Source organism: Pipistrellus hanaki (genome assembly GCF_964339955.1).
Source record: "Pipistrellus hanaki genome assembly, chromosome: 5".
Taxonomy (NCBI): domain Eukaryota; kingdom Metazoa; phylum Chordata; class Mammalia; order Chiroptera; family Vespertilionidae; genus Pipistrellus; species Pipistrellus hanaki.
Window position 1 is genome coordinate 50862438 of NC_140507.1, and position 13892 is coordinate 50876329.

At 37.0% G+C, this 13892-nt stretch overlaps 1 protein-coding gene across 5 annotated transcripts in view; it reads right to left on the reverse strand.

The window, feature by feature from the left end:
- Window positions 1-13892, reverse strand: part of LRBA (LPS responsive beige-like anchor protein) — a 514593-nt gene that overhangs the window by 419622 nt on the left and 81079 nt on the right. For all 5 annotated transcript variants that reach the window (XM_084884876.1, XM_084884872.1, XM_084884875.1 and 2 more), the window contains exons 19-22: window positions 12658-12766; window positions 12161-12242; window positions 10101-10224; window positions 9609-9801 (exon numbers count right to left, since the gene is read on the reverse strand). In XM_084884876.1, the coding sequence (XP_084741002.1) occupies window positions 9609-9801; window positions 10101-10224; window positions 12161-12242; window positions 12658-12766 (508 nt within the window). The remainder of the gene's footprint in view (window positions 1-9608; window positions 9802-10100; window positions 10225-12160; window positions 12243-12657; window positions 12767-13892) is intronic.

Consider the following 13892-nt stretch of genomic DNA (forward strand, 5'->3'; position numbering starts at 1 on the left):
CTTTGGTTTGTTGTGTCTTAAAAATACTGATTTCAAATAATACATAAAAACACAGTTCATATTTCTTCCTTTAACAGTCTCTGCACCATAACATATGCTCGTGGGGTCCATATTTAATTTCCTTAGTATTCCTCTACTTTCCATAGTTCTAAAGAGTATATCACATTATGTTAGTAGCTTAGTATATAAAGGTGAGAAGCAGAGAATTTTATAACAGTTTGTAAAAATAATTCCCTTTACAGAGGGGTGTTCATAATTTAGAGTGTATAATAAGGGCTTTTTTGAAAAAGCAGATTTCAGGGAACATCCCATGAAATTCAGGTGGAGATTCTAAGGTGGGATTCATAACAAAATGCACACCTCAAGTTACTCTGATGAGGTGGTTCCCAAATCATCCTGTGTGTGACTGGACATGGGAACCTTAAAGACAATTGCTACAGCTGCTTCATGGTGAGGGAAGACTAAGACAGTTAGGCAAGAATGGTGGCATGGTGCCACCTAACAGTTGAACCAAACAGCGCCAAACAACGATGAGGTAGTTCTTCCTTCTCCATCCTGCAACAAATATGTAATATACAACTGCCAAGTACTCAGCACTATGCACAATTCTATGAAGTGCACGACCTTTCATATCCCTGCTAATGAGAACTTACAATTAACAGCCAAAATAAGAAATCAGTTTTAACCAACAATATATGTGAGAGGCATTACAGGATCATACATGATTAAATGCTAGTCTGCCTTTGCTTTATTACCCATTACTTCTCCTTGTACATTATACTCATTCCTTCCTGTTATCTCCCATGTTATAAAGTAACTTCTTGCAGGGTAAGATCTGTTCTGTCTCTTTCATAGTAATTAGGAGATGCTCAAATAGAAGATGATACAAAAAACCAAAGGAAGAAATTGAAAGGCAAAAAAATGAAAGATAAAGGTAGACAGGGGAAGAAAGGAGATGGGCAACTGGAGTAAGACCTGATACAGAGTGTCTAAGAATAAATAAGAGTCCACCCGCTGTGTGACCAACCGAGAGATGGTGGGAGGAAGACAGCAGAGATAAAACCAACACAGATTCACTAAGGACAGAACAAACAGAGAAAAAGAGAAATATGTTGTGGGGAGGCAAATGGCAAGAGATATAGAATAGATGCAGGGATGTTGGAGGGGAAAATAGAGCAAGAGAAATAGAGGAATAAGAAAGAGGGAAATAGTGGCTCAATGAAGAAAGAGAACAAGCAAAGGAGAGAGCTGGCTAGCCAGTGACAGACAGTGGCCACGATTAATGCCAATAGCCAAGAAAAGGGGTGTAGAAGATTGATTGGTTACAGGTTAAGGAGAGACAGGAGGGAGGAGAGGGGAAGGAATGAGGGAGAGAGGAGAAGGAAATGCGGCAAGAAGGGCACTGGGAGGGGGAAAAGGAATGGAAAGGGAGGGTGAGGGAGATACTAAAAGAGATAGCAAGAGAAAATTAAGTGCTGTGAATTCAAAGAATGACAAGGACTGAGAGTAGCAAAAATTGTCACATAGAAGTGATTTAACTATCAAAGTCCTGAAAAATATAAAGAATTTGGGTAGGTACAAAGGAACACAAAGTATATGCCATGAATAATGAAAATAAGGATTTAACAAACCATGATACACTTTAGAAAGACTATAATCAATATATCCAGAGTATAGATTCTGGTCAAGTGAAACAGTAGAAGATGAGGTAGGGAATGTTTTTTTTTTCAAGGGGAACAGTGAAATATCCTATCTAATAATCTAATAAAAGAATACTATGCAAATTAATATCACTCTGCTACAACCACAAGCCACGCCCACAAGCCAATTAGGAGCGAGTATGCTAATTAACACAATCTAGATGGCTGAGGCCACGGAGTGAGCAGGAGGCTTGGGTTTCCCCAGCGATAGAGGAAGCCAAGCTTTCTGAACACCCTGGCAGGCCCAGGCTTCCACTCAAAGCTACAAAGTTTCAATTATAGAAGATAAATAAATCCAAACCAAAATGCAGCAGCTACAGAACTGGAGAGAGCAGGAGACTTGAGTTGCCCCCGGCGATGGAGGAAGCCAAGCTTCCACAGCCCTGGCCTGCCTTGGCCTCTGCTCAAGGCTACAAAGTTTCAATTATAAAAAATAAACGAATCCCAACAAAAATGGCTGCAGCCATGGAGCAAGCAGGAGGCTTGGCTCCACTCAAGGCTCAAAGTTTCAATTATAGAAGATAAATAAATCCCAGATACCAGGGACTCCGCTTGGGTTGCTAGAGGTTGTGGCTAGCCTGCAAACCACCACAGTCCCCTTGCCCAGGCTGCCCCACAACCCAAGAGAACCCCCTCCCTGATCCAAGACACCCTTCAGGGCAATCCAGCTGGCCCCCAACTGTGCCCTAGCCCTCTATCTTATCTAATAAAAGAGTAACATGCAAATTGACCATCACTCCAACATACACGATGGCTGCCCCCATGTGGTCAAAGATGGCTGCCACAAGATGGCCAGAAGGAGAGGGCAGTTGAGAAGGACCAGGCCTGCAAGTGAGGGCAGTTGTGGGTGATCAGGATCAGGCCAGCAGGGGAGGGCAGTTGGGAGGGACCAGTCCTGCAAGGGAGAGCAGTTGGGGTGACCAGGCCGGCAGGAGTGGGCAGTTAGGGGCAAACAGGCTGGCAGGGAAGCAGTTAGGCATCAATCATGTTGGCTGGGGATTGGTTAGGAGGTTATCAGGTTGGCAAGAAGAAGCAGTTAGGGGCAATCAAGAAAGCAGGCAGACAAGCAGTGGGAGCCAGAAGTCCTGGATTGTAAAAGGGATGTCCGACTGCCCATTTAGGCCCACTGGATCCGGCCTAAACAGGCAGTCAGACATCTCTCAAGGGGTCCCAGATTGGAGAGAGTGCAGGCTGGGCTGAGGGACACCCCCAACCCGTGCACGAATTTTGTGCACTGGGCCTCTAGTCTAATATGCAAAGTGTCCCCTCAGGAGTTCAACCAGGAGTTTGACTGCTCACTATGAGGTGCACTGACCACCAGGGGGGGCGGCGTGAAACAAAGGCTGGGTAAGGGAGGCCCCAGCCAATAGCCAGCAGCTGGAGAATGGAGGCCCTAGCCAGCAGCTGGCAGTCGAGGAAAGAAGGCCCGGCCAGCTACTGGAAGGCCTCAATTGGTCCCGATTGCCAGCCAGGCCTAGGGATCCTACTCATGCACAATTTTCATGCACTGGGCCTATAGTTAGAAATAATTTTGCAAAAAAAGCTTTATTTGCCTTTCTAAGGAGATTAGAACAAAGTATTTATGGAAGTAACATTATATGCTATTCTTAGCTTAATAAATCTACAGAAAAATAATATCTAATAACCATTAGAAATATCCAGAATAGAAGTGATCTGCTCATTATGAAGAATAAGAAATCATTAAGAAAAACCTCAAAGTAGATAAAAGACAAAACCTTGGAAAAATAAGAAGTTTAACATATCAAGGGTTAGAGAGTGGAACACTACTTACGACCCAGCAATTCTACTCCTACTTATATATCCCAGAGCAATGCTGTTTTCAAATTGAAAATAATTCAGTTGGCAGATCATGGAATCTCTTGCTGGGGTATCAGCAGCAATTTCAAATGAAAAAGAATAGAAAAGTAAGAGTGCATTACTGCACACCAAGATTTAATAAGGATAAATATTGTCTTATGAAACCTGTTTGAAGTATACGAAAGGAGAATGGTGTATATGTACAGGCATATCTGTCCACAATAAATGTCTTACTGTGAGCCACAGCAATAAAAAGTTTAAAAATGACAACTCTATTAAAACCATTGCCTTTGAGCACCTGAGTTATTAATAGCATTGAAAATGAATGAACCAAAGCTATATTAACAATAAAAAATTTTTAAAAACTTAAAAATAAAATCACAGAGAAGTCCATGCAGTATGTCATTTTCATGAAATATAATAGGGAACATTCGATATTATTTAGAAATAAATGTTTAGCTTTTTAAAGACATGATACACACATAATTCAAAGTGGTAATTAGGTTTGGAGTAGGGGTGCGGAGGTTGGATAACAGAACCACACAGCATGTCCTTATGTTGGGTAGTCGCAATTCTTCCTTTATAACAATTCTTCCTTTGTAACACTTCATAGCAGCAATTTTCAACCGGTGTGCCAAAAGAATTTTTAAAACATGCAATACCTGATTATTTAGTCAGGGGCACTGACCTCTTTTGACTGAGAATGTCAAATTAAAAAAATGACAACAAGCAACATAGTAAATCAAAAGTATACCTATTTTTTCATCAGACAAAAAATATATTCTTTGGTGTGCTTCCATGAGATGAAAATTGCTGCTTCATAGCATATAGGCTACACAAGTAATTTTGAGTGTGATTAGGTATTTTAAAAGGTGTATTTTTATCAAACATGAACTGATTGGGGCATGAACTAATGTGCTAGCAATAAGAAGGAGAACAAAAGGATGAGTAACAGAAATTATAGAGCTATAACAAAAGAAAACAGTCATTGAGCATTTAACTCTATTTTTGTGATTTCACTCATTAGCTCTTAACCACAACTACACATATAGATACACATGTAGATACACTTTTACCATTAGGCAGATTGTTAAGGAAAGTTGAAAAACTTGCCTGAGTTTACACAACTAAAAATTACTATAAATCAGAATTTAAACCCAGAAGTATGCTATCTCCAAAACCCATGTTATCATCATTATTTACACAAATGAACTGGAAACTGGGTATAAATGTTTAGTCATAACTGCTCAAAAATTCAAAAGCAAATGAGAAATCTCCTAGTCTAACCTTTTGTAGACAAGAAGTTCAGAATCTAGGCTATTAGCCCTAAATACCCTGTGACTTAAACATTCTGAAGCTCTTTGCTCTTAGGATCCTTTACACACTTAAACAGCACTGAGGTCTCACAAAAACCTTTTATTTATACGGGGTATATGTATTACTACTTATCAAATCGAAATTAAAACTAATATTATAAATTAATAAATTTAAAAATACTTTAACAAAACACACTGTTATTAAAAACATTCTAAAATGACAATTTTTAAAATAGAAAGTATTTCACATTTTTTGCCTATTTTTTAAATTATGACTTAATAGGAAACTATTGTATTCTAATATCTACTTTTGTATTCAATCTAATGTATATTACTTTGATGTAAGTATTAGAAAATCCACCCTTGAATAGATATGTAGTTATGAAAGGAGGGCCTCACATACTCCCTGAACAGGTCTCCTGGGCTCCCATGGTCTTCAGGCAGTATGCTAAGGATTTCTGCTCTGAAGGTTATATTCCCCTAACTATCCTTCCTAAGGACTTGAATAAACTAGAGTGTATACAAAAGTACTGAATTAACATACACTATTTAGAAAATCTGAAAAATTGAATTTATACTGGCACTTTCCCAGAATTCCCCCGATATATCTGAAATCCAATCTAAATGTATATATGATGCTCAAACTCAACCCATTTTTATAAAGGGAAACAGCTCTAGCAGAAAATTCAGACTGTAGCAGCAAAAACCAGAATAACAGGGCATCTGCACACACTAAAGAAAGTCAATTAGACAAGAGGTGGCAGTTTCTGTAAAGTGCCAAATAGTCAACATTTCAGGCTTGGGGACCCTAGTGTCTGTTAACCTTTGTGGCATGAATGGCAGCCATAGAATATCTATATATGTAAGAGCCTACGCGACCAAACAACCAAGCAACCAGTCACTATGATGTGCACTGACTAGCAGGGGGCAGACACTTAATGCAGGAGCTGCTCCCTAGTGGTCAGTGCGCTCCCACAATGGGAGCACCGCTCAGCTGACCAAGGGGAACCAGATGCAGGACTCAGGCTGGCGAGTGCCTCTATGGCAGCACAAGCCTCTCCTGATCAGGACTGACAGTGCGAGCCCACAGCAGGTGCAGCAAAGCCAGGATGAGCAGGAGCTGTAGGAAGGAGCGGCAGGCAGGCCAGCAGGCAGGCAGGCAGGCAGGAGAAGCAGGCGGTGTTGGACTGCCAGTTTTGGCACCATCCCTGCTGGCCAGTGGGGATCAGGCCCAATACAGCAGTATGACATACCCCAAGGGGTCACAGATTGCAAGAGGATGCAGGACAGGCTGACGAATCCCATTGGTGCACAAATCTGTGCACCGGGGCTCTAGTGTGTGTATATATATATATATATATATATATATATATATATATATATATATATATATAAATGGGAGTGGCTGTGTTTCAATAAAACTTTATTTTCAGGACCAGATTAGGCCAAATTTGGCTCTCAGGCTATGTTTGGCTGAACCCTGCCTTAGACTAAATTTGTCAGTTCAAAATACAGTGACTAAAACAAAGCCATTACATGTGATTTACAAAATCACATTTTTTTTATTTATTTAACACTAAATTGTTCTCAAACATAAATTTGTAGGGTAATGTTTTCCAAACTAAGATACATTGCAAAACCTCATGATAGCGATGCACTATCGTCTCACTGAGAAGGAAAAGTCAGAATGAACAAAACTTAGGTACTATGTTCAAATAACTAAAACCTAAATATGTGTGTGTATGTATGTGTATGTACAATATGTGTATATGTGTATGTGTGTGTATGTGTGTGTGTGTGTGTGTGTATAAGAACTGGCAATGTATTCCAATTCATTGTCAAAATATTCCAGAGCAATAACTATAATCCTACATAATAAAAGGTTAATCGACCAAATGGCGGAATGACTGGTTGCAATGATGCACACTGACCAACAGGGGCAGCCGTTCAATGCAGGAACTGGCCTCTGGTGGTCAGTGCACTCCCACAGGGGAGTGCCGCTCAGCCAGAAGCCCTGAGCTGGGCTCACAGCTGGCGAGCACAGCGGCAGTGCTGAGAGCCTCTCTGCCTCCACAGCGCTAAGGATGTCCAATTGACAGCTTAGGCCTGCTTCCCACTGTGGCGTAACAAGCCACTCCTAATCAGGAATGACAGTGCAGGCACGAAAAAGGTATAACAGAGCTGAGATGAGTGGGAGCTGCAGGCAGGAGCAGCAGTGAGGAGTAGGAATCAGGCCTAAGCCCTCAGTCAGACATCCCCTGAGGACTCTGGGACTGTAAAGAGTTCACAGGCCAGGCTGAGGGAACCCCCCCGCAAGTGCACAAATCTCATGCAATAGGCCTCTCGTAGTCAATAAAATAAAACACTTAAAGATGTACCAAATTTATCATTTCTCTTCCTTCCACTCAATTTACAATATATTTTGTACAGTATAAAATTAAATTAAATACAAAAAGTATAAACCATAAAAGAAATAAATTTTACATTATATGAAATATAAAATTTCCTCAAGACAAATGACATAATACTCCAGAAATGGATAAGCCACAACTTGCCATAAAACATTCATGAACAATATAGCTAGTAAATGGTTATGAGCAAGAGTATATAAAGAACTCCCACAAAACAAAAAGAAAATGCAAATTAATATTATGTTAGTATAGCATTTAAAATTCACCCACTTTGCAAGTTTTTAAAACTCCAGCCATACCAAGTGATCAAGAAATATGACGCAATGAGAACTTATTGCTGTTGAGAATGTAAACTAATACACCACTGGGAAAGAATTTCAATTATCTTACAGCTAAAGACCTGGTGCACAAAATTTGTGTACGGGGGAGGGAGGTATCTCTCAGCCCAGCCTGCCCCCTCTCCAATCTGGAACCCCTTAAGGGATGTCCGACCGCCCAGTGGGATGGGAACTAAACAGGAGGTCAGACATCCCTCTCACAATCCAGGACTACTGTCTCCCAACCACTCGCCTGCCTGCCTGCCTGCCTGGTCACCCCTAACCACTTCTGCCAGCCAGCATGATCACGCCCTAACCACTCCCCTGCCTGCCTGATTGACACACCTAACTGCTCCCTGGCCAGCCTGATTGCCCCTAACTACTCTCTCCTGCCTGCCTGGTCACACCTAACTGCCCTCCCCTGCCAGTCTGGTGGACCTTAACTATCCTCCCCTGCAGCCCTGGTCACCCCCAACTGCCCTCCCCTACTGGCCTGGTCACCCTTAACTGCCCTCCCCTGCAGGACTGTTTCCCCCCAACTGCCCTCCCCTGCAGGCCTGGGTTCCCCCAAACTGTCCTCCACTGCGGGCCTGGTCCCCCGCAACTGCCCTCCTCTGCAGGCCTGGTCCCTCCCTAACTGTCCTCCACTGCAGGCCTGATTCCCCCCAACTGCTCTCTCCTGCAGGCCTGCTTCCCGCAACTGCCCTTCCCTACTGACCTGGTATCCCCCAACTGCCCTCCTCTGCCGGCCCAGTCACCCCTAACTGCTCTTCCTACTTGCCTGATTGCCCACAACTGCCCTCCCCTGCAGACCTGATCTCCCCCGCCCCCTCAATAGCCCTCCCCTGCAGGCCTGGCCCCCCTCAATTGCCCTCCCCTGCAGGCCTAGTCTCCCCCAACTGTCCTCATCTGCTGGCCTGGTCATCTCTTACTCCCCACAACTGCCTTCCCCTGTTGGCCATTTTGTGGTGGCCATCTTGTGTCTCCATGCGGGCAGCCATCTTTGACCACATGGGGGCAGCCATTATATGTTTTGGAGTGACAGTCAATTTGCATATTACTCTTTTATTAGATAGGATGTTCAACATCTACTTCATAAAAGTCAGCAATTCCACATCTAGGAATATATAGAGAAACTTCCAAATATTTTATACAAAATATGTAAAAAATGCTCAACTGTTAAAAGGGTAACTTGTATCATGGAATACAATACAAGTGAGAAAATTGACACTACTACACAAGTCAATATGAATGAATCTCAAACCATAAGTAAACACAGTAAGTTGAAGAAAAATGCATTTATATGATATCGCTATGTGAAACATAAACATGAGAAAAATGAACTCTTTGTATAAAATTATATATATCTTGTTAAAAATAAGACAGAAATAATAAAAACACCAAATTCAGGTTAATGGGGGAGATGGGAATCTAACAATGGTATACAAAGCAAATGGGATGGGAAACCCAATTTCATAAATAGTAATAGGTAGAGTATTCCTTAGACCTTTTTGCATCTAGAATATTTCATCAAAAAGTATAAACAAATGCTCTATATAACTAACTTACAGTGGCTTAAGGTAAAAAAAAAATAATAATAAAAAAAAAAAATTCTTCCAAACCAATTTTCAACTGGCTAAAACATTGCTATAATGCAAACATTAGCCAGAGCTTTTGTTTACTCAACCACTTTACACAGAGCAATAACCTCACATCTTTGAATATACTACGCCACCTTGTGTTCAAAAGCTTCAAACCACTATAAAATTCAAAGTGTACCACATCAGAATACATTTACTGGAAAATATGCTGTTTGATGAGGTTTCACTTTATTTAGTTAAACATACATAAAAATGACATTTAAGGAAAAAACTTTTATTTCTGAAGAAATTGTGAATACGTACTTTATTTTTAGCTATTCATTGTTTTTATTGTTTATTTCACTTTCAGGGGATAATCTGCCTTTTTTCCCTTGATTTTAAAGGAGTAAAACTTAAGATTACAGACATTTAAAATGCTAAAATAATCTTTCATAAAGAAACTTACCTTTGAATGTGTAATTGATAAGGTGTCTACCCACACACGCCAGCCACCCCACTCATATTTGACTGCATGGTAAAGTAGGATTCTGAATATGGCATATACCATTTCTGTTATCTTTTGCTCATCAGAATTCTTAGGATTAAAGTAGCAGAGAGAAAGCATCCACTCTTGCCACACAGAACACTGTAGCAAGCTCCTAAAAATTAAAAGAGGATACTGAATTATTTAAAATAAATCATCTGAAATAATTCTAAAAAGAAAAAGTTCAGAATAAAATAAATAAAACACCCACCTTTATCTACATATTCAAAACAATTAAAGAATGTGGTAGTAAAAGCTCAATTTATCTATATATATTACTTATATGTCCTTAATGACAAAAGCATATGGAAAATTCACTTCACAGTGTTTTTCAAAGCAATTTTTCTTAGAACAAATGAGCTTATTCCAAGCTGAACTTGAAGACTGCAAATAAATACTTTCTCGTATGCTTACCTTCTATTTTCTCTGCTGTTATTAAAAAGTTTAATCATGTCAGAAAGAAAAGCTCTGCGAACTTCCATGCTCTCTGAGCACTGAGGAGAATTTCGAAGGAGGGTTGCAATTATTTTTAGTATCTCTGTAAGACAATTCATAAATCAGTAAAAAACCAGAACACTATAAAATTTTCTTAATGGAAGATCATCCATATATTGGAATTTGTTTCACTTCCCTGATATAAATGTTTATTAAAAACATCCTATTTTATGTTATAAAAAAATTATAATCTGTTGAAAAGAAAGATATTATGTCCATTAACAGCATCCATAAACAAGAATGTTTTTAAATATCATAACTGCAATGTTTATAAGTTGAATTTTAATAGGTTATAATGAATCAGGTTAAATTATGAACAAATTAAATAATGGTAAAACTACTAACAACTCCCAAATCTCTGCCAAATTAATAAAATTTGTCTTAAAAAAATAAAACAACCCTATAATCTAAAATCTCAGAAACAGAAAATTCTCAATTTCTTCAACAAAATTTATGGTATACACTTACCCTTTTCTTTATCATCATGAATTTTAAAAGATAACAAGATTTTTCATCCATAGTTTTAAAAGTAAAATTATTACCAAAAAAGTCATCCCAAAAAATTAAAAGCTACTCAATACTCCGAACAAATACAAATAGAACTACTATATAATGGTCTTAAATAAAATTGTCTAAGTTTGTTTTTTTAAGATAACTATTTTTAATTCTTATGCAATTTATTGGGGTGATATTGGTATCTAAATTTCTTACACTTAAACTTTGAAAAAAAGAAACCATAAGTAAACACAGTAAGTTGAAGAAAAATGCATTTAATACCTATACAATATTAGCTATATACTATTATTATCCCCATTTTAAAGATAAGAAAACTAAGGCACACAGAAATTAAAGTAATTTACCCGAAGTCACAAAACTATCATGACATGTAAACAAGACTAAAAGGCAAGCAGCCTGTTTTTAAACACCAAGTATATTTTTCTAAGACAGTATATTCTGTAGATAATAATACTCTAAAATTCTTATTTAAGCAAGTCATCTTTCCCAAAAACACTTAAAATATATTTTATATTACATTATATTATATTTTCAAGATTTTCTCCCTGAATGCTAAGAAAAATTAAACTTCAGAGACATGTATTTTTAAAACTGGAAGTAAAATAGAATACCACAAACACAATTTAACACAAAAAAGTAATTATATTTCAAAACTACACAAACCAGTTATTTTCATGTCAATAATCTTAAAAACCAAGGTGAAAATATACAAGTACTTAAAAATTCTAAATATCAAAAGAAAAAAACTTAAATAGTCTAAGCTCATAAACAATAAAGCAGGCAGTTTTCTATTTCAAACTTGGTATTCTTAAATTGACAATAATTTAAGATGAAAGCTACCTCCATGGTTCATGTAATTTAGCTAGACATTACTAAATTGTGCGATCAAAACTTGACTGAAAATCTGAACATACATTATAATTTATAAGATCTATAATCAAGATCTTATGCATATAATTTTTCAAAATCTCTATATAAACATTGCCACATAACCTAAGGTCAACTTGAAGGTAAATTCAATATCAAACACAAATAAAATTAATATTATATCACTGTCTGTAATGAAATACTCTTTAATGTGTTTTCAACAATATTAACCTTAGGTTTTTCATAGTTCAAGAGTATAAAAAAAGGGAACTGGGAAAAATGGATGAAGATGTTCACTCAGAGGGTACAAACGTCCAGATATATGGTGCCCATGCTCTGAAGATGTTATATAAAGCACAATGACAACAGTTAACAACACTGTACAGAATATATGAAAGTTGCAAAGAGAGATCTTAAATGTTTGCACCATACATATGCACACAAAATTATAACTATGAAATGCTGGATGTATTAACTAACCTTATTGTTGTAAACATTTCACATTAGATAGATATACCACCAACCATCATTAGGTTGAACATCTTAAACTTACAAAATCAAAAACAAATTTTTAAAAAAGTGTATTAAATACATACGAGGATTTTGTATCTTTACTGAAGAATCAGGATCTGGATGCTGTTTACGTATCACTTGCGTACAAATCTGTTCTATAAGAATCTACAGAAATAAAACAACAGACTGTATTACCATAATCACTGTATTACCATCACCATTAATGAACTTTAAGTACAACACTTAACAATGTTAATTAAGCAGTCCAATGTTGTCAAGATAAATACCTTCTGCATTATATTAAATGATTTCAACATTATAACTCTATTTTTACTTAATCATAAAATGAGACACCAAACACTCAATACAATGGAAGAAATATTTTTTAAAAAGATCACATGCTTAATAATTCACATAATAGCATATTTATTAAGATGCAGCCACATCTCATTTATATAACTAATTTCAAATTTGTACATCAAACCTAAATGATCTTATTTCACTTACACACTACCAAGTCATTATACAAGCATTTTTATTGTAACGAATTAGTAAAATTAAATTCGAACTACATTCCTACCTCAAATAGGACATTATACGTGGTCATTGTGATTAAATTTGTGTGAAGCATGAGTCTTTCAGCTAGTAATGAAAACAATCCATGTCCAAGCATGACTTCAGCTTTTCTTCTGTGATGACACAGAAAGAAATAATCAGTCTTACTGTCCACTATTTAGTATGTATGTTGAAGGAGACACAAAAATGTGTCACATTACCAACAATTCCAACTGAATAACTCCCAATTTTCTTCACCCTTGAACCTATAAGGCCATAAAATCTTTAAAGAGAAAAATACAAACTACAGTATAAACACAGCTAAAGTTTTAAAAATTGCAAGACTAACTCTGGCACAACATAGCCAAAATCTACACCAGAATCTTCAGGGAAATTATTTATTAACTAGTTGCTATTCTCTCTCAGTACTGAGCTAAACTCTACTATGGATGATCATCTAAAGCCCAGTAAGTAGGTTAAGTTGAAAAACCATGTGGAGAACAAGGCAAAAGAAATGTAAGAAATTAAGAAAATTAATAGCATGAAAATAAAAACACCAAAACTAAACTTCCAAGAAATTCTTCAGAAACTGAAGAATTATAAATTTTAATTTTATACCTGAGTTTATCCAATTTTTTCTGCAAATGACTGAATAACAAATATTTTAGACTTTGTGAACCATACTAATATAATTTCTATAGCAACAATTCAACACTGCTGTTGTAACATGAAAACTGCTATAGATAATAAGCAAATAAATTGTGACTGTATTTAACTAAAACTATTTAAAGGCAGCCAGGGATTCAACATAAAAGCCACAGTCTAACAACTTTTCTACCATCAAAATTGTTAATTTTCATAATAAACCAATCCTGAAACAAGGAACTACAAGATAAAAATGCCCACATTCTACTAAAAATAAGAAAGTATTAGTTTTTAATTATACATAAGCAAAATACATTATGTGACAGACAAACACCAGGTTAATATGGCAGTTTTGTAGTACAGATAAAGCAAATGATCAAGTCAACTGAAATGAATCTCCAATATATCTAGAATTCAATTTATACATGTGTTCCCATAATGAAAAAAATAAATAAAAAATTCAAATAAATGTCATAGAAGACAGACAATATACTGCTACTCTTCCTTTATTTTTAATGTGTAGAAACAAGATTAAATTTAAATAGTAGTTAGTCAATAAAATTAAACAAGAGAGACTTTTTATAAAGTAAATAAGTAATATTCTACAGTTCATTT